We start from the raw sequence: 27,200 nt of genomic DNA on the forward strand, positions 1-27,200 counted from the left end.
TATGCATATACAGTATTGCAAAGAATTGCATGAGTTATAAAAAAAATATAAAAATTGTGATTAACTACTTGAGGACCGTGGGCTTTACCCCCCTTAAGAACCAGGCACTTTTTTTCCATTCAGACCACTGCAGCTTTCACGGTTTATTGCTTGCTCATGCAACCTACCACCTAAATGAATTTTGGCTCCTTTTCTTGTCACTAATAAAGCTTTCTTTTGGTGCTATTTGATTGCTGCTGCGATTTTTACTTTTTATTATATTCATCAAAAAAGACATGAATTTTGTCAAAAAAATGATCTTTTTTAACTTTCTGTGCTGACATTTTTCAAATAAAGTAAAATTTCTGTATACATGCAGCACGAAAAATGTGGACAAACATGTTTTTGATAAAAAAAAAACCATTCAGCCTATATTTATTGGTTTGGGCAAAAGTTATAGCGTTTACAAACTATGGTGCAAAAAGTGAATTTTCCCATTTTCCAGCATCTCTGACTTTTCTGACCACCTGTCATGTTTCATGAGGGGCTAGAATTCCAGGATAGTATAAATACCCCCCAAATGAAGCCATTTTGGAAAGAAGACATCCCAAAGTATTCAGTGAGAGGCATGGTGAGTTCATAGAAGATATTATTTTTTGTCACAAGTAAGCGGAAAATGACACTTTTTCATTTCTTCTAACTTGCAACAAAAAAAAAAATGACATCTGCCACAGACTCACCATGCCCCTCTCTGAATACCTTGAAGTGCCTACTTTCTAAAATGCAAATATACCAGCACTCCAGTTTTCTCAAAGAATCACGCTCTTTTATTGAGCTAGCATGTCCACAAACATGACCGACAATTGTTTCGGGGCCTCGCAGGGTCCCCCTTTCTCAAGGCGTATGTGGTTACAATCAAACTTCCAAATGCAACTAATATATATAACACTAATCCCCTATGTCCCCACCCCAAACCATGGTGAAAAGGTGATGTCATCTCCTCTGCTCAAAACAACAACATATATACATTATGTCAAATGTTCCCTCATCTATGCCATTAGTGATTCTACTTTAAACTTCAGTGTACACAGTGCTACTGAGTTATATATATCTACCTGTCCCAGCATCTCCTCGCGGTGCCCCTGCTGTAATCCATGCTGATTGACACCACCATTCAAATGTAAATAACCGTCGGGGAGCCGTTGCCCGTCATGACTGGCAGCTTCACTTGAAACTAATCCCGTATCAGGCTCCGTTCGCGCCGCTGGCCACGCCCATCTGCTCCGTGACTGGTTGATATCATCAAACCAATCACTATGTGGCATTCCATCGCTGCCCGGCAACTGGGGCCGCAAGGAGTCCTGGGATTGACTCCAGCGTTTCTCCCCGTTGCTAGGCTACACTAATGTAGCTCACGTGGGACTGTATACTACGGTGTCTCGTTTGCCTCATGATGAGGCTACAGCAGTGACACCCAGTGGTAGGAAATAAGCATACACCCATAAAGGGAAAACATGTATGTCATAGGTACGCCACACCAACAACGGCAAAAGACTAAAACAACTACAATGTGTCGTTTCAATCGACCTGCCATCTAGTGGGCAAAAATAATTATACACCTGAATGTGGTAAAATCACCTTACCTCAGCAGCACCGTCTTACCAAATGGCTCAGAGGAAAGCTGGGACAGTAGATGATAATCCTGCAAGGCAGATAAGTACATATAGACAAAGTTATAAGCTGTTGAGAACATTAAAAGGCAAGACATATATTAAAAGGCAAGACATATTAAAAACATTACATCTCCTGTGGACAAAAAACATACAATGTTATTATTACTTTGTGGTGACACCATACACATTTTTATCATTTTTTTTTATCATCATCTTTCTTTCAGGAAACACGTGAGGGGGTTATTTTTGTTCAGACCACCTGGATAGACAGTTCCTAGTTCATGTATCCAGTAGGCCTCTCTTTGTAACAGATGTTTCATAATAAGTCTAATTATCGAGGGGCCTGTCGTTTTGTCCAACTATGAAGTTTAATGATTTCCAGCTTGAGGTTGATACCTTTAAGTTAGAGAGGACACTCAAAATAAAACAATTCTTTGAGAAACAACCGAAAAAACCAATAAAAGAAAAACCTAATACCAGTCCCTTCAGATTAAAAAGCAAGTTTGTTCCACCGGGCAATTACTCCAGCATTGAAAAATTTACTAATATGATAAAGTATGATACACACAAAAAGATAAAAAATCGTAAAAATCGTCTAAACTTAACGAAGGGGGAAAGGGAAGCCATCAAGTCTCTTAAAGATGACAGCAGTATAACTATCAAACCTGCTGACAAAGGCGGAGCCATAGTGGTGATGGACTATGAGAAATACCGTGAAGGTATGATGATGATGTTGGACGATATTTCAACCTATAGACCTCTACAACAGGATCCTACTGCTCAAATAGCTAATAAATTGAAGGATCTTCTTAAAATTGGAGTATTAAATGACTGGATCACAGATGACGAATTTGAATATATTGATATACAACATCCGAGGAAACCGGTGATCTACGGTCTACCAAAAATCCATAAGGGAACGGAACCATTGAAGTACAGACCAATAGTATCAGGAACAGAATCAATAACTCAACCACTAGCCCAATACATTGATTTTTTACTGCAACCCTTGGTGAAAGATTTACAAGCATATCTCAAAGACACCAATGATTTTCTTGCAAAAATCGACAAGATTGATATCTCAGGAGGTAATATTATGCTATGCACCATGGATATTGGAGCTTTATATACATCCATCCCAAATGAAGCAGGTATCCAAGCGGTTAAATCTTTTCTGGAGAGACGGGAAGATTCTACAGTACCCACAGAATTCATTGTGAATGGACTTGAACTGATACTTACCTCTAATTGCTTCAAATTTGAATCACGATGGTACCAACAATGTAGGGGTACGGCTATGGGCAGCTCGGCTGCTCCATCCCTCGCTAACTTATTCATGGGGGCCATCGAAGAAAAATTTGTGTATCCATCCCGAATGTATAGAGAACATGTAAAATGGTGGACAAGGTTCATTGATGATATCTTCGTCTTGTGGCAGGGGTCCTCTACAGAGTTTAATGATTTCGTTAAATTTCTTAATAGCATCCACGAGGGAATAGTATTCAACCCGGAGACCTCTGAAACCCACATTGCATTTCTTGATGTCATGGTGTACAGCGTTGACAATAAACTCAGCACATCATTGTACCGGAAACCAACGGATAGAAATACATTGTTGCACTACACGAGCTCACATCCAAAACATCTTAAGGATGGACTTCCAGTGTCACAATTTCTTAGGGTCCTGCGTATCTGTAGCAATCAGGAACAGAGAGATATACATCTAAAGGAAATGTATGAACGCTTTCATGAGAGAGGTTACCCAGCTCATATCTTAAAAAAGGCCATGGAAAGAGCCACAGAAATTCATGCTGGGAAAACATCCAAGAAGACGAAGGAGGGGATTCCATTTGTTCAAACCTTTAGTGAAGCATCAGGCTGTGTAAAACAGGCGGTAATCAAAAACATGGATATATTGGAAGCTGATCCTGAACTCACTAGGGCGGTAAAAGAAAAACCACTATTCGCATACAAGTCGAATCTCAGTTTGAGAAATCTCTTGATACAAGCAGATCCATATAACAAATATGGTAAAGAATTTAAAATATCTCAAAAGAAAGGATGCTACAAGTGTATGAACTGTAATATATGTAATTCGATCACAACTGGACCAGTATTCGTGCACCCAAGAAGTGGTAAAAAATATCAGATAAAAGAATATTACAACTGTAATACAGACAACTGTGTGTACATGCTGAAATGCCCATGCGGACTGGCATATGTGGGCAAGACAACTTCGCCCTTTAAGAAAAGGTTTCAGAAACACCGTAGCGACGTGAATGTGGCCTGGAAGGCCACATTAGAGAAGAAAGAATTGGACTACACTAAACCAGTAGCAATCCATTGCATTGAAAATAACCATAAAGCTTATCAACTGAAGGGACAGGTCATTGAACATGTAAAGTGCCCCAGGAGAGGGGGAGACAGGGACAAACATCTGTTACAAAGAGAGGCCTACTGGATACATGAACTAGGAACTGTCTATCCAGGTGGTCTGAACAAAAATAACCCCCTCACGTGTTTCCTGAAAGAAAGATGATGATAAAAAAAATGATAAAAATGTGTATGGTGTCACCACAAAGTAATAATAACATTGTATGTTTTTTGTCCACAGGAGATGTAATGTTTTTAATATGTCTTGCCTTTTAATATATGTCTTGCCTTTTAATGTTCTCAACAGCTTATAACTTTGTCTATATGTACTTATCTGCCTTGCAGGATTATCATCTACTGTCCCAGCTTTCCTCTGAGCCATTTGGTAAGACGGTGCTGCTGAGGTAAGGTGATTTTACCACATTCAGGTGTATAATTATTTTTGCCCACTAGATGGCAGGTCGATTGAAACGACACATTGTAGTTGTTTTAGTCTTTTGCCGTTGTTGGTGTGACGTACCTATGACATACATGTTTTCCCTTTATGGGTGTATGCATATTTCCTACCACTGGGTGTCACTGCTGTAGCCTCATCATGAGGCAAACGAGACACCGTAGTATACAGTCCCACGTGAGCTACATTAGTGTAGCCTAGCAACGGGGAGAAACGCTGGAGTCAATCCCAGGACTCCTTGCGGCCCCAGTTGCCGGGCAGCGATGGAATGCCACATAGTGATTGGTTTGATGATATCAACCAGTCACGGAGCAGATGGGCGTGGCCAGCGGCGCGAACGGAGCCTGATACGGGATTAGTTTCAAGTGAAGCTGCCAGTCATGACGGGCAACGGCTCCCCGACGGTTATTTACATTTGAATGGTGGTGTCAATCAGCATGGATTACAGCAGGGGCACCGCGAGGAGATGCTGGGACAGGTAGATATATATAACTCAGTAGCACTGTGTACACTGAAGTTTAAAGTAGAATCACTAATGGCATAGATGAGGGAACATTTGACATAATGTATATATGTTGTTGTTTTGAGCAGAGGAGATGACATCACCTTTTCACCATGGTTTGGGGTGGGGACATAGGGGATTAGTGTTATATATATTAGTTGCATTTGGAAGTTTGATTGTAACCACATACGCCTTGAGAAAGGGGGACCCTGCGAGGCCCCGAAACAATTGTCGGTCATGTTTGTGGACATGCTAGCTCAATAAAAGAGCGTGATTCTTTGAGAAAACTGGAGTGCTGGTATATTTGAATTTTGGACTTATGCTTTGGTGGTTTGCCTATACCACAATACCAGGCACCCTACCTTGGAATGGTGTGCCCAGACACAACTCTTATTGTTTCAGTACTTTCCAAAATGGGGTCATTTGTGAGGTGTGTTTACTGTCCTGACATTTTGATGGGTTCTAAATTGTAAACACCCCTGTAAAGCCTAAAGGTGCTCATTGGACTTTGCGCCCCTTAGCGCAGTTAGGCTGCAAAAAAGTGCCACACATGTGGTATTGCCGTACTCAGGAGAAGTAGTATAATGTGTTTTGGGGTGTATTTTTACACATACCCGCTAACTTTTGACAAAAAATAAAATCTTCTATGAACTCGTCATACACCTAACAGAATACCTTGGGGTGTCTTTTTTCTAAAATGGGGTCACTTGTGGGGTTCCTATACCCCCCTGGCATTTTACGGGCCCATAACCGTGAGTAGTCTGGAAGCCAAATGTCTCAAAATGACTGTTCAGGGGTATAAGCATCTGCAAATTTTGATGACAGGTGGTCTATGAGGGGGCGAATTTTGTGGAACCGGTCATAAGCAGGGTGGCCTTTTAGATGACAGGTTGTATTGGGCCTGATCTGATGGATAGGAGTGCTAGGGGGGTGACAGGAGGTGATTGATGGGTGTCTCAGGGGGTGGTTAGAGGGGAAAATAGATGCAATCAATGCACTGGGGAGCTGATCGGAAGGGGGTCTGAGGGGGATCTGAGGGTTTGGCCGAGTGATCAGGAGCCCACACGGGGCAAATTAGGGCCTGATCTGATGGGTAGGTGTGCTAGGGGGTGACAGGAGGTGATTGATGGGTGTCTCAAGGTGTGATTAGAGGGGGGATTAGATGCAAGCAATGCACTGGCGAGGTGATCAGGGCTGGGGTCTGAGGGCGTTCTGAGGGTGTGGGCAGGTGATTGAGTGCCCTAGGGGCAGATAGGGGACTAATCTGATGGGTAGCAGTGACAGGGGGTGATTGATGGGTAATTAGTGGGTGTTTAGGGTAGAGAACAGATGTAAACACTGCACTTGGGAGGTGATCGGACGTCGGATCTGCGGGTGATCTATTGGTGTGGGTGGGTGATCAGATTGCCCGCAAGGGGCAGGTTAGGGGCTGATTGATAGGTGGCAGTGACAGGGGGTGATTGATGGGTGATTGACAGGTGATCAGGGGGATAGATGCATACAGTACACAGGCGGGGGGGGGGGGGTCTGGGGAGAATCTGGGTGGGGGGGGGGGTGATCAGGAGGGAGCAGGGGGCAGTTTAGGGAATAAAAAAAAATAGCGTTGACAAATAGTGACAGGGAGTGTCTGATGGGTGATTAGGGGGGTGATTGGGTGCAAACAGTGGTCTGGGGGGTGGGCAGGGGGGGGGTCTGAGGGGTGCTTTGGGTGATCAGGGGGCAGGAAATCAGTGTACTTGGGTGCAGACTAGGGTGGCTGCAGCCTGCCCTGGTGGTCCCTCGGACAATGGGACCACCAGGGCAGGAGGCAGCATGTATAATACACTTTGTATACATTACAAAGTGTATTATACACTTTGTATGCGGCGATCCGGGTGCTAGTAGCCCGCCGGCGCTTCCGAACGGCCGGCGGGTTACAGCGCGAGGTGGGCGGAGCCAGTCCCTGGCGGCCGATCGCGTCACGAATGACGCGATCGCGCCGCCCATGCCCGTACAAGGACCGCCGCCATTTGTACATACGGCAGTCCTTGCGGGGTCCACTTCCCGGCCGCCAATTGTATATATGGCGGTCGGAAAGTGGTTAAAGAGACTCTGAAGCGAGAATAAAACTCGCTTCAGAGCTTATATTCAGCAGGGGCATGTGTGCCCCTGCTAAAACGCTGCTATCACGCAGCTAAACGGGGTCCCTTACCTCTCAAATCCCCTCCGTGGTGCCCGGGGATCTCTTCCCGATTGAGGCAGGGCTAACCGCTGCAGCCCTGCCTCACGCGCGTCTTTCCGCCTCTCCCCCGCCCATCTAAGTCTTCCTTCGCTGAGAGGGGCGGGGGAGACGCGGCGATGCCCCGCTGATAGACGTTGCTGAGAGGCAGGGCTGCAGCCGTTAGCCCTGCCTCGACAGCAGCAAGTTGGTCGTAGATTTTGCAGGGGGGGGATTTGGGGGGTAAGGGACCCCTGTTTAGCCGCGGGATAGCGGCGTTTTAGCAGGGGCACACATGCCCCTGCTGAATATAAGCACTGAAGCGAGATTTACTCTCGCTTCAGTGTCTCTTTAAAAAGGAATTACATAAGGAAAAAAATACGCATAAAATCGAGTGAGAATAAGAGAGAGGGCCAGTCGGAAGACCTTTAAAAAGTAATAAGTTTAAAGTGTAACCAAATTCGTATGATTTTATTAGTATAATTTTTCTAGTTGTTCATTCAACCCTTCTGACGTTAGGGTCTTAAAGAGGACCTCCAGCCTAAACAAACATATTGTCATTAAGTTACATTAGTTATGTTAATTAAAATAGATAGGTAATATAATCTCTTACCCACACTGTTTTAAAAGAACAGGCAAATGTTTGATTTCATGATGGCAGCCATCTTTTTGGTTGAAATTGAGTTGACAGGGAGCAAGAGACACAGTTCCAACTGTCCTGTGTCCTGAGCACCTCTCCCAGTTGCTTGGCAACGTGAATAACAACATAGGAAATCCCATCATGCTCTGCACAGCATCAGGTGAAAAAAGCCTGTGCTTTTTTTATTTGATGGGTGGAGCTAAGCTAAAAATGCAGCTAAAAATGATGCTTTGGTAAGAAAAACAAAGTTCTAATGCTGTGAAACTGTTAAAGAAACACCAAGCCTTTTCAGTTCTGCTGAGTAGATTTTTAGTCTGGAGGTTCACTTTAAGGATCTGGATCCAAAACATTCCCTTACTCCTCAGGACCTCAAAAGCATTTTGTGTTGAGATGGATTCAATGAGCGTGATTTAAAGGACAACTGAAGTGAGAGGGACATGGAGGCTGCCATATTTATTTCCATTTAAGCAATGCCAGATCCAATCAAATACTACAAAAATCGAATATGATATTAAACAACCAATCACTTGCTCTTCCAGGAATGTTATTTATGTCATTTCATATCTGTGTAATCTACAATACCACCCAATTAGTCCGGAACAGAATAGGGCAGCACAAATGCAACATACTGAAAAACTATCCACTCCATAGTGTATCCCGGCATTTCGGGTCCTTTCACAGCTGTAATCCACTAACATTTAAAATCTCTTTAAGACATTAACGCCAGAAGGGTTGAATGAACAACTAGAAAAATTATACTAATAAAATCATCAGCGCTGCGTAATATGTTGGCGCTTTATAAATACAATAAATAAATAAATACGAATTTGGTTACACTTTAAACTTATTATTATTACTTTTTAAAGGTCTTCTGACTGGCCCTCTCTTATTCTCACTCGATCTTATGCTTATTGTATTTTATGCAAGTTGCTCCATTCCCTTTTCCTTATTTAATTCCTTTTTCATCACAATTTTTATATTTTTTTTATAATTCATGCAATTCTTTGCAATATATGCATAATTTTGTATCCATAAAAACGTTAATGCTGTGAAGCTATAGTTTTGAACCCTACAGAATTCTTATCCACTGCCTTTATCGGTATAGCCTATTTTCCACATGAGTAGCGTTATATAATACTGTTTTTATTGATTGATCCCCCATTAAGACATTTGATTTTCTATGTAATCTTTATCCAGAAGTTCTGTGTTTTTAGGCTTCACGGTTCACAATGTGTATAATATTTGTACTCACCCGTTTTTTATGTTTTCAAATGGATGACAACGTTTGATGCAATTTATAGCAACATACAATTCTATGTATTTATTTATACTTTCCCAGAACACATTGCAAGCCTAACACACAATTTTCAAATTAACTTAATACAGATATCATCAACCTGCCCAAACCCCTGTGCAAGTACTCCCATTCTCGACAATAATTTCAGTTTGCCTACCATTTGGATGCTTGCTATTTTTTATTTTTATGTGTTTTTATTGTTTCTTGACATCTTAAACCCGTTGCGTAATATTGTTTTGCACTGTCACTTTCATTACGTAGCATTGGCACTTTTGCAGAAATTATTGACATTTACATGTATCTAGACCAACATTGTTGCGTATATATATATTTTGCATTATATTACCATTACCTGTATACTGTTGCATTTTTGGGTGCTTGTGTTAAGTGTTTCTCTGGCAACCCATTTTCCCCTTTGTTTCCCTCCCCCAGTACCCTCCAACAATGTTTGCCTGATGAAGCGGGATTGTGACCCGTGAAACGCATTGTAACTTCGGAGCTTTTAATAAAGTTACTTTATACTGTGAGTAACGTCCCATTTCCGGTGAGTCCACCAACTTCCCCCTTTTAAACAATTTTTAAATCGATTTTACTCTACTTGGCGCCTCTGTGTTACTGCTTTACAAACTGCAGAAACATGGTGAATGGACTGCTGAGGACTGGGGCAAAGTCATTCTCAGATGAAGCCCCTTTCCGATTGTTTGGGGCATCTGGAAAAAGGCTTGTCAAGAGAAGAAAAGGTGAGTGCTACCATCAGTCCTGTGCCATGCCAACAGTAAAGCATCCTGAGACCATTCATGTGTGGTGTTGCGTCTCATCCAAGGGAATGGACTCACTCACAATTTTGCCCAAAAACACAGCCATGAATAAAGAATGGTACCAAAACACCCTCCAATAGCAACTTCTTCCAACAATCCAACAACAGTTTGGTGAAGAACAATGCATTTTCCTGCACGATGTAGCACCGTGTCATAAGGCAAAAGTGTTAACCAAGTGGCTCGGGGGATCAAAATGTTGAAATTTTGGGTCCATGGCCTGGAAACTCCCCAGATCTTAATCCCATTGAGAACTTGTGGTCATTCCTCAAGAGGCGGGTGGACAAACCAAAACCAATTAATTCTGAGAAACTCAAAGAAGTGATTATGAAAGAATGGGTTGCTATCAGTCAGGATTTGGCCCAGAAGTTGATTGAGAGCATGCCCAGTCGAATTACAGAGGTCTTGAAAAAGAAGGGCCAACACAGCAAATAGTGACTCTTTGCATAAATCTCATGTAATTGTCAATAAAAGCCTTTGAATTGTATGAAGTGCTTATAATTATATTTCAGTACATCACAAACAACTGAAACAAAGATCTAAAAGCAGTTTAGCAGCAAACTTTGTGAAAACAAATATTTTTGACAGTCTCAAAACTTTTAGCCAGGACTGTATATACAGATGGATTGTTTTGTTTGATCCCTGGAATATTTGACCATACTGCCAGAAATCTACCTGTTTTATCGATTTTTACCAACATTCAATATTTTCTATGGATCGATAGCAGTGGTTGATCAAGGGTGTATGACAGTACACCCGATTGGCTGACTGGCGCCTGCTGACCAAATAAAGGTAGGAAATTGCTTTAGCATGGAGTGAGCAATTGTGTGTGCTGCAGTTAGCATTCAGTTTAGAGGCAGTGGAGGTGAATCCCCTGGGGGTAAGAGGTCCAGGGCCCTCCCGCACTTCCCTATAGGTGTCGCATGTTGGTTTGGGAGCCCCAGCCAGTGAGAGAGACTGGGGTCCCCGGCTGTCGTGCAAACCAGTGTTTGTGATTTTAAATTTCTTTTTTGCAGCTTCCAGGATACGGTTGACAGGTGAGTGGTTAGGGAGGGGACCGTGTGGGAGATGTGCCTACACGGGGTGTCCCTGTAAAAGATGTAATCTACGATTATGTCCAACCGAAGCCTCCCACCTGAATGCTACCTAATTTATTCAATTCCTGCTAGATTTGGTACGGGAGGCAAAGGGTGTATGACAGTACACCTGATTAGCTGAATGGCGCCTGCTGACCGAATAAAGGTAGGAAATTAATAAAAACTATCAAAAAAGTTGTGCACTCCAGCCACAAATTGTCACTGAATAGATATACAAGTCTATTACTGGGTCGCCGAACACCAAGGAGCTTTTGTGACTTTCCCAACAAAATTACATACACAGTATACTGTACATGTAAAGGTAGGAAATTGCTTTAGCTGGGAGTGAGCATTTGTGTTTGTTGCAGTTAGCATTCAGATTAGAGGCAGTGGGGGTAAATTCCCTGGGGGTGAGAGGTCCAGGGCCCACCCGCACTTCCCTCTAGGTGTTGCATGTTGGTTTGGGGGCCCCAGCCAGTGAGAGAGACTGGGCCCCCCGACTGTCGTGCGAACCAGTGTTTGTGATTTTAATGGGCCATAGAGTTTAAATGCACCGAACAGTGCAATGTTCGATAGATTTCAGCAGAAAATCTATTGAAAATGGATCTATGTGCTGTGTAAAGTAGGAATCGATTTCTTTCTGACCAGATTCGAATCAGACGGGAATCAATAGTATTGCCACATTGGACATGTATGGCTACCTAAACACTTGACAATTTTATTTAACAAAGACTGCAAAATATAGAGAGGAACACAACCTCTATTTGAAATGTAATTTTCAATACAGAGTCCCATTAAATGTTGCGCATACTGATAAATATGTTAGATGGAAGTATACAGTGCAAGTGATTTCTAAATTCCAGAGATCCACTTTCAATTTTGTTCCTCCAACTAAGATATTGGATTATTAGGATAAATTACCCTTTATACTTTTGTTTTGTACCATCAAAGAGCAAAAAGCACTGGGTTACCATTGTCCTAATTCTTTTAATATTTGCCAGATCCTGCTCTGTGAGATGAGAACAATGCTACAGGAACACAGAAAATTGTATAATTAAGCTTTAATTGTTTTCTGAAGCTTGCATTAATCACAAAGTTTAAGTACCAGGCATGGAATTATAATAATTCCGTAAAACAAATTTAAACTAGCTAAGTAGGTCATAACTGCTAACATGCAACAGGGGACCTCTGGGAATTCATCTGTTAATGGCTATTTATGTGCAAATGAGCACCCTCTAACCCTCCAAAATCCTGTGTAGCTGAAGGGCATTGCTGTTAGCCAGAAGCACTGTTTAACATATAAAGACATTCGGAAACTATTTTATTGAAATTCTGTTATTTTTCATTCACTTCCTCTGGAATTTGTCCAAAAACATTTTACCAGCTTTGAACGAAATGAAGCTGAATCGTGAAGCTTTCAGCCCAAATTAATAGCCAGTAGGTACATTTAAACAGCTAATTATGATGTACATCCAACTGCATCCAAAAACAGCCATACATTTGGCAACAGCTTTATTTTGTTTTTCCTGGTTGGGTTGGCTACCTGTGTACTGATATGCATCCAGTTCTGCTTTATAATACATTAAAAAAAAACCTACACGCTGAACATCATAGTAAACGTTCACATAAAGGCATCTTATAGTTCTTGAATTTACACAAAAATTAATAAATAAGTTATGTAAAATGTAAGTACTTAGATTGACTATGCATTTGTCTCAATTAAATGCAAACTATGCAAAGAAAACATATCATTACTTGAACAAACGGAATCTTTGTGGCCAAACCGGCAGCAAATGTCAACAGATCTATAACCAGTCCATTTCACTCAACTACCAAGCTTATTTTTATTATTATTATAGCAAGAGAGTATACGTCATCTCTAAAACTGACATTAAAGAGAAACTCCGACCAAGAATTGAACTTTATCCCAATCAGTAGCTGATACCCACTTTTACATGAGAAAAATAATGATTTTCACAAACAGACCATCAGGGGGCGCTGTATGACTGATTTTGTGCTGAAACCCCTCCCACAAGAGGCTCTGGTACCGTACGGTACTCTGGGCAAACTGCCACAATGTAACAATGTTCAGACAGGAAATAGCTGCTTACAGCTGTCTGTTAAAGCCAGACCAGCTACATAATCTGCCCACAGTAACAATGTCACCATGTAATACATGTCAGAATGTGAATCTGGGAGAGGAAAGATTTTACAATGAGCAAACACTGACTAAATCATGTATACATAATTATTGTAAAAATGAAGCAGTTTTTTTATTACATTATTTTCACTGGAGTTCCTCTTTAACTCCCAGTCCATATTAAAAGGATCATTTTATTACAAGCTACATGTATTGAAGTCAAGGAGCTTTACAGGTTTCGGTCTCACCCAGGTCACCTTTCTCCTTTCATGCCTGCCTTTATGGTCTTCTCCTGATTTCCCAGGAGGTAGATAGATGGGCATGGTTACATTTTGGATGGACAAGGGTGTCACCATATTGTCAAAGTGTCAGAGTACCAGCGGCCTATTAGTTGATCTTAATTCACTTAAAGCTCAATTTAAACTCCCAGGTACCCATACATTTGTGTATCTGTAAATTAGGCGTTATTACTTCTTTTAGGAAACCTTACACAACAAAAATCCATTTCCGATTCACAGTATATTTGAATCTTTGTACCTTCAAGACGGATGCTCAACCACTAAAATATCTGAACTACTGGGCACAAGCTTTAGCAAGTACAAGTCCAGAATTGGCAATTTATTTGGAGAAGAGATGGAACGAGGTAAGACGTGTAGTGATTGGTGAACAGTAGGGAGAAATTCAACTTAAAATAATGTGTAATTAGGCCTTTAACATCAAAAGTCTAAATATATAACCTACTGTCCAAAATGAGGGGACACATCTCTGGACCTCTTTCACCTTCTAGGGCTATGTGCTAAAATATAGCAATTTTGGAAGACGTTCGGAAAGACGTGCTCCATTACTACTTCCACCTGTCAAAGACTCATGAACACAGTGGTAGCACTTTTTCCCATTGCTCAGACACCTCAAATGATTCATTGGACTGTTCTTAAGAACATCTTATTTTAGTTGCTAAGACAGGCATTCTGAAGCTATGGAAGCACTCCTCTTCGCTCTCAAAAAAATCTGGTAGTCTTGCTACGGTAACTGATACACATAGCCTTGCTACACTCCTAATACATAAACTTTTAAGTAAACAATGCGGTGTTAAACTAAATGCTTAGCTGGGTCCCTTAGCAGACTAGACTTTGAGGATTAACCATGTATATATCTCTATATCTCACCCTGATACTATGTACGTTTGTTGGCTGACTTACTATGCTAATAGATTCAGAATCACTATGGACATGCTATTGTAGTTATTTTATTTGGTCAACTGCGATGCTACCTGTTATTTATTGCAGGTTTGTTTGTTGCTTGGATAAAACATTGAAGAAAGCCAAACACATCTCTATGAATGTTTCTCCTATGGTACCTTGGAAAATTAAAGTTATGGCTTTTTCTTGCATTTATAAGCTACAACTTTATGCTTGTTTGTCATTTGTGTTCAATGAAATTACAATTAGAAAAAAAATAATAGTGATCAGTTGCAATGCAGTTTCTGTGATTCCCTGTGTATTAATGGTCAATGTGACCTTTGATCCAATGTAACCATTTACCTTATTTTGTCAAAGCTTAAAGGGACACTTAAGTTAGGCTGACCAGGCGTCCTCTTTTGCCCGGACAGGTTCACTTTTTATGACCTGTCCGGGCCGTCCTCCCGGATTTTTTACATGTCCGGGTGACTGAACACAGAGGGAGCCGAGCTGCTTTGTTCAGTGTGTGAGTCAGGCACAGACTGGCCAGGGGAGAAGGGGGGCAATCTCCCCCCAGGCAGCCTTTCATTCAGTGATTTAGGGCAGGTCTGGTGTATTCAGGTTTGTTGTGGTAAGGTAATGTGAAACACAAGGCTAGCTGATAAAAGTGCAATTAGAGGGCAGGCAAGCTTGTAAATATACACAGCATGATGCAGAGCTTGCCTGGAGGGTCCCTGGGCAAATATCTGTCTAGTTTCTCCCCATTGTTATAATGACTGCATGTGTGGATAAGGGGTTAAAAAAGTTGAAAAGTTTTTGACAGTCCCTAGACTCCAGGAGGGCTGCTTTCTGACTTGTGTGAGAGACTGGCAGAGCCTCCTGTATTCCTGCACTTCATCATAAACGCCTTTGTTAGCTTGAATTAACCCCAAAGTGTTCAGTTAAATCACTGAGATATCCAGCTTTCAGTATGGGCAAATGAATGGCAAAACGTTCAGTACAGCATGTTTAACTTGTCTTTTCTCAGCAGTTACAGTTTTAGGTTGAACAGAAGACATACAGCCATCCAGTTCAGCCAGAACACTAAATCATTGTGCTTAACTAGCATGGTTTTTAAAGTCTTCTCTGGAGTTCTCACCATGATTGTCATTTGTCACCTGCCTGTGTGATTTTATTGCATTTTGTGGGGAAATCTTCTGCGAATCTGATTGCATTTTGTGGTCGGTCGGGCGGCCGGCCCTTCACCACCATGTGGTCTGGGAAAAAAAAACGGCCCTCCATGCCCGCGAAGTTGGACAGCACACTGCTAAGGTCTTGTATATTTGGCCCCACCCATGACCACGCCCACATGCTGTTGTGATCGTCCTCTTTTTTGGAAATCAAAATATGGTCACCCTAACTTAAGTCAAACAAAAAAAATGAGTTTTACTCACCTAGGGCTTCCAATAGCCCCTGCAGCTCTCCGGTGCCCTCGTCGTCTCCCTCCGATCCTCCTGGCCCCGCCGGCAGCCACTTCCTGTTTCGGTGACAGGAGCTGACAGGCTGGGGACGCGAGTGATTCTTCGCGTTCCCAGACACATTAGCACCCTCTATGCTGCTATATGGTGTATGATATATGCTATAGCAGCATAGATGGCGCTATTGTGGCCAGGAACGCGAAGAATCACTCGTGTCCCCAGCCTGTCAGCTCCTATCACCGAAACAGGAAGTGGCTTCCGGCGGGGCCAGGAGGATCGGAGGGAGACGGCGAGGGCAACGGACAGCTGCAGGGGGCTATTGGAAGCACCAGGTGAGTAAAACTCTTTTTTTTTTTTTACTTAAGTGTCCCTTTAATGTTCTATTCAATGGGTCTTTACATACTGTACCAAGTCTCTGCATAACTTGAACAAATAAGGCAGGGATTTTCAACACTACCTCTGATTAATGTGGAACTAGAGTCAAAGTATTTCTTCAACTCCAATATATTAGCCTAACTTTTATGAAGATAAAGAAAAGATTATAAATATGCAGCAATAAGCTCTAAAAATATTCCCCAGGCTGCCATTTCATCTCAGACTGCAGGAGATAAGGCTGAAATATTGCAGTGTGCTTCTGTGTGCATGGTAAAACAGGTGAAATCATATGAGGGGAACAGCTGAGACTCACAATTTCCAGGAACAATGTGCTCAATAGTCAAAGACAGGCACAAGGAAGCTTCCAGGGACATAATTATGTTGTTTAGGAAAAAAGGTTTTGAAACATTATACAGTCATTGTAATGTACGGCTTTTGTCTTGCATGTTTAAAAGACACACAATCCAGATAAAATGATTTACTGAGAAAGCCATGAAAGAAGGTAGGGGCATTTAGAAAAAAAATAAGCAGAAGACATCCCACCATAAATTGCAGCGAGAACTACAATGGAGGTTGTCTGTGACAGATATACCTCATTGGAATGCCACAAAGAGGCTACAAACATCAGGTGCACATATTATTCATCCAAAATAATCACAAGTGATTATACACTAGCCACTGTTTTTACACCTGCTCAATTGTTTAACAAAACTAATCAACCAATTATATGGCAGAAACTCAATGCATTTCCGCATCTGTATGTGGTGAAGGCAGGTACAAAAATCTTCCGACTCCAACTCCGACTCCTCAGTTTATGAAATCAACGACTCAGACTCCGGGTGCCCAAAATTGATCCGACTCAGACTCCAACTCTACAGCCCTGGTTCAAACACAGCATCAGAATGAGGAATAAAGCAGATTTAAGCAATTGAACAATGCACAATTGTTGGGTTGGTTGTTAGCAGGACTGGTCTAAGCATTTCAGAAACTACAGACCTACTGGGATTTACAGGTACAATTGTATAATTTAGTAAAGAAGGCAACCCCTTAATGACATAGATGAGCAACACAAACGGAACAGGTTTAAATTGGCCCAAAGTGTGTTACAAATCCATAAGTCAGAGACACCTTCACAAATATGTGGAGCAGAAAATGTCCCAAAAAGAGCAAGATCGGATTAAGCCCTACTTAGCTATGAGCATAAATCTGTATTTACAGAAGTATGTCAATATTTCTCATGGCTTCTAGGCTTAAAATCTCAATTTTCAAAAAGAAAAACACTTAATTGAAATAAAAAGGAAAGCGATTTTTTGCAGCTTTGTTTCATTAGGTTACCTTAACCTAATGAAAAGAGTACTTTAAATATACCAATCTCTCCTGTAACCAAAATAGATACTGGCTAAAATGAATGATTTTCTCAAAATGAATAAAAATTAAATTAAAAAGAATATACCAAAATGTTAAACATCTCATATATGTTGAAGTTTCCTGAGGCTCTGAATGAATTTATACTTTGCAAGCCTTTAGTGTAGCTTGTGACGGTGCTGCCTCTGGCCTCAATTAACCCTGATTACTGAAGATTAAACAGGTCTTCTGGCAATAACCGCATAGTTACCAAACACCTGCTCTGTTCAACAACTGCATTACACTCACACATTTGCTGAAGGAATACCATTCCAGTTACAGCATTTTCTTGAAACATCCATCTCTGCCTTATATAACAGTGTAACAGCAGGCCATTACTTCTAGCTATAGTCTAGATGCCTTAGGCTCCTTTTTGCGCTATATAAAATGTGTTTATAGTGCGAAACCACCACCCCCTTCAAAGGTGTTGTAAAGCTGAGAAGTCCTTGCACTGCACAAGCACCAGTAACAGTGTGAAAGCCCTCACTGAAATAGAATTGCATCACGTGACATGATTATATTGTCCACTGTGCCACAATGCAAGGGAGTGTTAAGAAAGCCTATGGTTTGCAGTGAGCATATATGGATTTTATTTTTTTAAGGTAAGGCCTTCTATTCTCATCTGAGCTCCATGTTCTCTACGATTATCAGCACTTCATGAATATCAGTTAAGAAAGGCTTCACTTTATTTTCCATGTATAATGGATTTGCACCTCAGCAATGTTCTAGTTAGGCAACTGATTAGCACAACCCTCAACATGACAGTCAGTGCATCAAGAGACAAGACAAGTGGGTGTAAATAAAATAGAAGACACTGCTGTGCCTCACTAATAAAGGGATTGTGTTCTTAGCACCTAGTGCATTAAAAACTGGAAAGTTGCAGTACCATTTCTACTTTGATATATACTTCTTATGGTTGTTCTTATTGTATAATTTACATTCCATATACTTATTCCAGGGCAGTCGTCTCACTTAGTGATAGTGACTAAGATAAAGCCAAACAGAAGTTGCATGATTCTGTGTAACGGCTCCACTGATTGCAAGCAGTAGAATGCTACACTTTCCTTACTCTTCTGTGGTTTAAAGACTGTCACATGATCAATAATGGATATACAGTACTCTGCATTGCAGACTTTGCTTCCTATTACAATTAATTGTAGATATTAAAAGGTTTGTTCTTTTCCAAAAGTTGAAATGTAGTTAGGCAGCATCTTCATTCTACAGATACAAAAAGACCAGGCAAGGATTCGTAAACACACATTTATATAAAAAAAAAACAAAAAAAAACACCAAAAAACAGCTACTCTCCTTACTAAACTCGCAGAGTGATGTACTAGTCTGAAACCTGCAGCCACAGTTGCATGTGCTAAGCTCCAGTTGGATTTACTACCTGGCATTACGGCAATAAGCAAATTTTAAAAGCCCCCCAGTCAGTATTACATTTATGTGTGTTTTGCAAGCATACTGACTATTCGGTGCAAAAATGCAGATAAACAAAATCTTACATATCACATTTTATTAAAGACTGGACCAAAGCTGGAAGTTTTAATAAAAAAAATGAAAATAAAAATACAGCACATCTGCAATGTTACAGAGGCTATGTTACAGGGCTAATTGCTTTCATTGCACAGCGGCGTGTTATTAAGAAGGACTTAAACATCCTCAAGCACCTCTCTATCAAACGAGCCAGGCAGAAGCAGATGAGGCTGTGTCAACGGCTGCTCTGCACTAGCGAGTAGTTAGCAGCCAGCTTTAGACTACTGTCATTATAAAAGCAAGATGACACTGTTCTCTAATCCAGCCAAAGCTGATAAGTACCATCAACCTGTCACTTCCTACACTTCAAAATTCTTCCATCTCGGCTTCAAAGAGTTTTTACATTTCGATTTCTTTTGCTGGCAGCCTCTCATTCTCCCACGGTGCTCTAATGCAGCATTTGCACACCAGGGTGACTCCCCACCTGAATAGCAGGTCATCCCCTGCTCACTGAGCTCATCTGTGGCCCATGTGCTAGGCAATTTAGATCCAATCAGCCCTTATTTAGCTCAAGAGTAATGAGCAGCATAGTGACACAGAGTTAAGCCTGACCCTCAGGACACTGCTCATCAAGCAGTAAAACTGTGACAAAATCATTCATCTTCTACCCGCTGGCAAGAAATAATACTCACATTCTCTGCATTACTTTTCAAGATACAAAAAAAATGCTCCTGAATTTTCATGATGTGAGACATTAATTTGCAGAAAGCTGAATTCCCTTAAACCCCCTACTGCTATGTGCTCACCAGGGGAAATAGGCCTTAGGAGACAGAAATGGAATAAAGAAAATTGCTCCAGCTTTCTTTTCATTTTAAATAAGCCTTGTATCTGACACACTGAAAACACAGGAAAATACCAAAGAAATTAGAACCTTGTCACTTATAAGCGGGATATCATAGGTTAAACTTGAGAGGGAAAAAAAAAAGCTTACATGAATATGTAAAGTACAGGAAATAAATTAAAATATATATCCATCGGTTACTTGGAAGTGTTACCAATACAGAAACACAATGTTATCTCCAAACGGGATTCATTCACTTTATGATACAAGATGCTTTTTTCACCTTGAAACAAGCATCTCTCCAAGAATACATCAAACACTTCCTGCTGCACAAACATTTTAATGGAAAAGGTGCAGCTTCCATGAGGTCCATGACGAATTAGGGAAAACGAAGACAATGGTGTCAAAGTGGTAGACACAGAAGAGAGATGCTGTGATTACCCTATGACCCGACGCTCATTAATCCAGAGATTTGCATTTGCTGCTAGGAGGATCTCCTTTTTAGAATTCTAAATATAAGCGAAGCAGCTTTCTGACCAACACCGCAGTTTACAAAACAGAACAGATTCTTGGTTGTGAAAATGAAGGGGCGACCTTATGTTGAGATACCACTGTCCATATTGCATTGGCAAACTAACACAACAGTCTCAGTTTCATGGTAGTCTTCACATTGGTAACATCGGTGGTGATTCTCTGCTGAACTGCTAGCAACTGCGCTTTGTTTAAATTCTTTGCCGGATACAAAAATATACCATTTTCGGTGTAATTATTTGTACTATTAATTGTTTGATTGAGAGTTAATGATTCATATCAATTCACTCGGTTTATCCTACATAACACATTTGCTGGTAAAGTTGCAAGAAAAATCAATGACTGTAAGCAGCACTTCACACCGACTCAGCAAGAGAACACTGCACACTCCCCTCTCTCCAAACCATGTAGCAAACATAGGACTCAAGCCTTTAGTGTTAGGGCTCTTTCACATGGAAAGCGGAGCTGTGCACTCGTCAGGCAGTTCAGCCTCCAGGAGCGCCATTTGGGTGCAATTAAAATGCCGCTGAATGGCAGCATTTGTAACACCACGTGTCAGTACTTCACCCAGCGGGAAAAAAAACAAAACATGTTTCGTCTGAGCATGGCTGCACTCAGATGCAACACCATGAGGGCCCACCTCTTCACCTCCCGCACCGACTGCTAGCAAGTGCATGGCTGATGTACAGGAGCACTACCGGCTCTCAGGCAGCAATTTTTTGTTTTATAGGGAATATCCAAGCTGCATATAAAAAAAAAAAAAAAAAAAAAAAAAGGACATCTACTTACCTGGGGCTTCCTCCAGCCCCTAGCAGCCGCTATGTCCCTCACCGCCGATCCGCTCGCTCCCGGCCGACCCCCCCCCCCCCTCCCGATGCAGAAGCCAACCTCTACTGCTCGTGTATAAGCACCGCTGTCAATACCTCGCACATGGTGGGGACGCAGTAGGGGGCAACCTGGCGAGGTCGGCCTCTGCACCGTCTGGGAGCCAGCTGCTGAGAGCGGCGCTGCGGCAGGGTACATAGCAGCTGCTAGGGGCTGGAGGAAGCCCCGGGTAAGTAGATGTCCTTTTTTTATGCAGCTCGAACATTCCCTATAAATTAGAAATTCCACTCAAATTTGCACGTTAAAGAGGAACTGCAGTGAAAATGACATCATGAAAAGAAGTGCTTAATTTTTACAATAATTATTTTTTTACAAATAATTATTTATAAATTATATTGTCAGTGTTTGCCCATTGTAAAATCTTTCCTCTCCCCAATTTACTTTCTGAAATTTATCACATGAGACATCATTACTGCTGGCCGGTGATGTCTGTGGAAGGAGATGTTGCTTTTTTGGCAATTGGAAACAGCTGTTCTTTCCCACAATGCATCAAGGCTCCAGCAGTGTGATGTCAGTACCTAGGTGCTAACATTACACTGTGGGAGGGGTTTCACCACAATATCAGCCATAAAGAGCCCCCTGATGAGCTGTTTGAGAAAAGGAAAAGATTTCTCATGAGAAAGGCGATATTGGCTACTGATTGGAATTAACACCCACACCTTAGTTACAGTTCCGCTTTAAGTGCCGTACTTTCAACCTACAAAACACACATTTAAAAAAATATAGCAATTCAAATACGTATTACAAAATATCGGAGAGGCAGATTTGTCCTTTTCTATGTTGCAGTAATTATTAACTGTTACATTCTTCTTTCAACAATACACCTTCAGCCAAACTTTTTTTTCTAACATTTGGAGAGATGGAAAGAGCTGCAGCCTGTGTCGCGTTTTTTTTGCTTTTCATGTCTATTAGAGATCACCTTCACTTCAGTGACACAGTAGGGGAGTGAAACTCTTCAAAGGCAATAAAGAAAATGAGCCAGAATTACGAATTACACGTATTATGCACGGCTCCCCCCCCCCCCCAGGAATGGCTGCAGAGAAGCACTGTGGCAGTTTTGGAATAAAACATACTGAAGGTGCTGTCTAACCCACAGCCTAGAATTAATATATGCAGATAAGAAAACCGAGATGCTGCTTGATGTGCATGCTTATTTATTGCAAACTGTATGAAGGTTGGAACTGGACAAATCCAAACCAGCAGGAAGTGCATTTGACGGACCCAATTCCAAACTGCATGCAATTTGCATTAAATTGACATGCAAGTTAGAACATTTCATTGACCAGCTAGCTGCTGCAGCTCCATTAACAGCTATACTTTCAGTGTATGGCAGGGGTCACATTGGAGGAAATCTGCAGCATTTTGCTATATACAAAAACCACATGCGGAAACGCATATAATTAAAGTCTATGGTTTTACGGAGGCATATGCGATTCCGCATTGTGTAAACAGAAAGATGCAACCTGCACTACTTCCCCGCATAACGTGTGCCAATTACATTGAAACCACTGCATACTGTATAAAAAAAACGCTCAAGTTACAATGCTTAGCAAAACGCTTGCAGAGAATCGTAAGTGTGAGCCCCCCTAAAAGCTTTCCTTGGAGCAAGTGTTACAGACCTTAAATCAGCAGTAGGGATCGTCAATGAGGTGCAAATAATTCCAAGTTGATGTAAAAATATGCAAATGTTAAATGCAAATGTTAAATGCAAATATATGCAGCTTGCATTTCAAAGCTGCATACATTTGCACATTTGCATAATTCTGCATCCATTTTGAATTTTTTGCACCCCATTGACCATCCCTACTCAGGGGATGGCCAATGAGATGCAGAAATGATCATCATGTGTACACAATCAAAAATCAGTTGGCTTTTAACACAAATGAAGAGAAAATGACATCTTTTATCATGCAGAATTATGAAAACATATGAAACTTAAAAACGGACCGTTTAAATCTGATCTTGACTTTATTCAACTGGCCCATTTCCAATCTGCGTATAAAATCTTCAACTTTGCAAATTATTTCAATTACAAGTAGTCCTCGGTTAACGAACGAGATAGGGACTGTAGGTTCGTTCTCAACCTGAATCCATTCTTAAAGGGAACCTAAAGTGAGAAGGATATGGATTTTTCCTTTTAAAATAATACCAGTTGCCTGACTCTCCTGCTGATCCTGTGTCTCTAATACTTTCAGCCACAGCCCCTGAACAAGCATGCAGATCAGGTGCTCTGACTGAAGTCAGACTGGATTAGCTGCATGCTTGTTTCAGGGTGTGATTCAGCCACTATTGCAGTCACAGAGATCAGCTGGACTGCCAGGCAACTGGTATTGTTTAACAGGAAACATCCATATCACTCTCAGTTAAGGTTCCCTTTAAGTCGGAACGCTGTGCTATTTCTGTCCCCTTTGCCTCCTATGTGCCCCCCCCCCCCCCCCCTTTGTCTCCAGTGTCTCCCTCTGTGCCTGTTTATCCCCTTCAGTGCCTTTGTTATCTCTCTGTGCTCATCTGTCCCCCTCTGTGCCCCTCTATGTCCCCACCTCTGTTTTTACCTCTTCTGTGCCTCTGTTTGTACCCCTTTGTACGCCCTGTGGGTTTTTGTACCCTCTGTGCCTCTGTCACCCACGCACTGTCTCCGTTTTCTTTTTGCACCCCCTGTGCCTAAGTCTGTCCAATCTCTACCTCTATTTTCACCCCTGTGCCCGTGTATTCCCCTCGCTCTCTGCCTCCCCTACCCTGTCTGTCCTCCGCTCTCCTCCTCCCAATAGCTGGGTACAGCACCGCTAGATGCAGCATCGCACCGCTTCCTGTATGTCACGTGACATACAGGAACCTGTATGTCACATGACATACAGGAACCTGTATGTCACATGACATACAGGAACCTGTATGTCACATGACATACAGGAAGCAAGTGGATGCTGCATCTAGCGGTGGCTGTACGTGGCTATTGGATCAGGAAGCGGAGGACAGACAGCGTTGGACTCGATTCAGAGGTGAGTCCAACACTGCTTGTGCGGCTGCAGGGACATGCACGGCCACTCGGGGGAACTTTGAAGCCATTTCTTCAAACTTCCCCCAGCCAGAAATGACGCCATCGCGACGGATCGGGCCGTTCATATCGGTGGGTCGTTCTTTTGTCGGGCGTTCGTAAACCAAGGACTGCCTGTATTTGCATCTTCTTGACCATCCATTTAAGAGATTTCAGAAAACAATCACAGTATTGATCCCCAAGACTAAAAATAAACAGAGGTTTTCTTTGTCATAAAATGTGCAGAAGGCGACCTCCTTCAAGCTGCAGCATGAACTATAGCAGTGGTCTGCAAAGCATTAATCTGCACATCACGAAAGAGGAGGCTGTTGACATGGACGACACCACTACTCATGCTGGAGTATCACCCAAGGCCATCCTAAACAATTGTTTAGGCCAGGCTTTCTCAACCAGGGTTCCCTGGAACCCCAGGGTTCCTTGAGGACTCTGTAGGGGTTCCTTAGCATTTTCCTCCATCATTGGGAAATATAATAGAGCACATTATAATAGGGGTACTGTAAAAAGAAGCACTAAATTGGGAGTCAGAATAATAATGAACACAGTATAATGAGTGGCAGTGTAATAGGAGTTAGTGAAATTAACAGCCTCACCCACTGTTAAAGACCATGCCTCCTGAAAAAATAAATGCAGGGGTTCCTCGAGATTAAAAAACTGTTTGCAGGGGTTCCTTGAGATCCAAAAGTTATTTGCAGGGTTCCTCCAGGGTAAAAAGGTTGAGAAAGGCTGGTTTAGGCCAATGAAAATCTAGGTACCATATATCCCTGTGCATAAGCTACCCCATGCCTAAAAGTGCCCCCCCCCCCCCCCCCCATTTATACCTATACACACACTTAGCTTTAGGCCTAATTTTTAGGCTAAAAGTGTGACTCAACAATTAGTCAACCCCCAATGTGGCACCTCAGCCCCCCTTGCGGAGCACACAATAGAGCAAGTTGGTGAATGCAGTATGCATGTTGCAGCACATCTTTGATCGATCCAGCTCTGGTCCCCACCACTCCCAGTCAGCTTCTAAACTGGCCACTAGAGCTTAAAGCTCACGCATGTGACCACAGTGAGCATGGAGCTCTACTGGCCAGTTCAGAAGTTGGCGAGTAGAAGCTTGGATGCAAACTGGAACAAGTAGATATGCATTCTGCAGCATGCTCCAAAACCAGCTCTACATAGAGGGCCCCCACTGTTGGTATATAACTGGCGAAGGAGCCAACCTCTTCCCCGTTTACAGCCAAAATTTGGGTGTCAATGGGTTGACTTATCCAAGGTGATATATAGGGTAAGTAGTTTAAACCTCTCCAAGTGAGACAGATGACTCCTTTATACAAACAAGTGACCAGAAGCACCTTTTTTTGTAACTGTTAAATGTTTTAATAACAAGCTGGAGAGACTGCACAGCTGGCTAAAAACAAACAATATAATTCCTCTTTGTTCTATACATAGTTTGATATCATTAGTAACATAGCATCCCTTAGACATGCAATGTAAACAGGAAGCAGAGACCAGCAATGGGATAGAAATAACAGTGGAAACATGCATATGTCAAGATGTAGATTAAGCATAGGTTTGTTTCTGCAGTAAAGTAAAAAGCTGGACTTCTAAAAGCACACAATAACAAAAAATAGTCATAAAAGGAAAGATGTACCTACCTGAGTCTAGCAATCGCTACCTGCAGAAAGTGTAGAACTGCACTTAGCTCAGCCTCGCGACAAGCTGGCAGTAACATACTGAAGCCGTCATTCAATAGTTTTTCTTCGGAAAGCTGCAATAAGCTGCTTGTTTCAAAGACTTCCTGAACCCCATCTACATAAGTAGAGAGCAGGGACCAATGTGTGTGCTTCTGGCCATAGTCACCCTTGGACACCAAGAATTCCTTTGCAGTTTCACGGAAACTGCTGGAGAGTTTTTCAGCTAGGACACTTATGTCTAATTTTTTTTCCACATAAACAAGAATAAAAGCAAAATGTCCCCTCCATACCAGGGTTTTCTGGGAAGAACTAAGCATGCTGGGTTTTAAAAAGTTCAAGAGATCCAAGACTCTGCTAGTAACGTCTTCAGTCTCTGCCAGGGTTGCCAGTAAAAGAAACAAGGTGAAAAAGTTTTGCAAGCCAACCTCTGAGAGCTCCTGCATCTTCTTCTGGTGGAATTTGGAGTAGATCCTGTTAAGCAACACTTCATTAGTATTATTGGATTGTGTAGGTCTAAAACACACCAAGATCTTATAGAATGTATATGAAATTTTGATGCAAATAAGCATAAAAGTAACTGTAAAAAATGTTTGTGAAAGAAAGCGTTCTTATGGAACAATGCATGAAGATGGAACAACAGGCGAGTGTTGCACTAGCCCTTATTCACTTCAGAATGGATTAAAAAAACAAAAAACTGGTTCCTCAGTTTGGAAAGATCTTTATTAAATGTGTGCACCCAGGTGCATTGCTTTGTGGAAAGCTAAGTGGGGGGGGGGGGGGGGGGTCAGAGAGTCACAGACGTGACGTCACATTGCAAGTGTGGCAACCAGCATAAACTAAGGCATCAGCTGCCACGGATTGCTGGCTGGACAGTGGTCAGGGGCTGCTGTACACATGCCAGATTATCCATAGATGCGGCCATTATCAACCAGGTCAGCTGACTTTTATCTAGCATGTGTACGGGTCTTCATTTGGGAATTCCAAAACATACACCGTTCAAGTGGAGTGAAAATTATTATCCAAATCATTCAAATATTAAAAATGGATTCTGAGGCTACATTTACAGCTCCAATTATGTTACGTTCTCTGCCACAGCAGGATTGCAATGGATCAGGAAAGCAGCGCTGCATGTTACCTGCACATTGTGTCACACACAGTCTATAAAAAGTAGGCTTC

The 27,200-nt window shown here is 41.9% G+C and overlaps 1 protein-coding gene across 2 annotated transcripts in view; it reads right to left on the bottom strand.

Moving 5' to 3' along the window:
- The window catches only part of MMS22L (MMS22 like, DNA repair protein), a 129,726-nt gene that overhangs the window by 62,291 nt on the left and 40,235 nt on the right, over window positions 1-27,200 (bottom strand). For both annotated transcript variants that reach the window (XM_068231208.1, XM_068231209.1), the window contains exon 13: window positions 25,986-26,495. In XM_068231208.1, the coding sequence (XP_068087309.1) occupies window positions 25,986-26,495 (510 nt within the window). The remainder of the gene's footprint in view (window positions 1-25,985; window positions 26,496-27,200) is intronic.

This window comes from Hyperolius riggenbachi, chromosome 4 (genome assembly GCF_040937935.1).
Source record: "Hyperolius riggenbachi isolate aHypRig1 chromosome 4, aHypRig1.pri, whole genome shotgun sequence".
Taxonomy (NCBI): Eukaryota; Metazoa; Chordata; class Amphibia; order Anura; family Hyperoliidae; genus Hyperolius; species Hyperolius riggenbachi.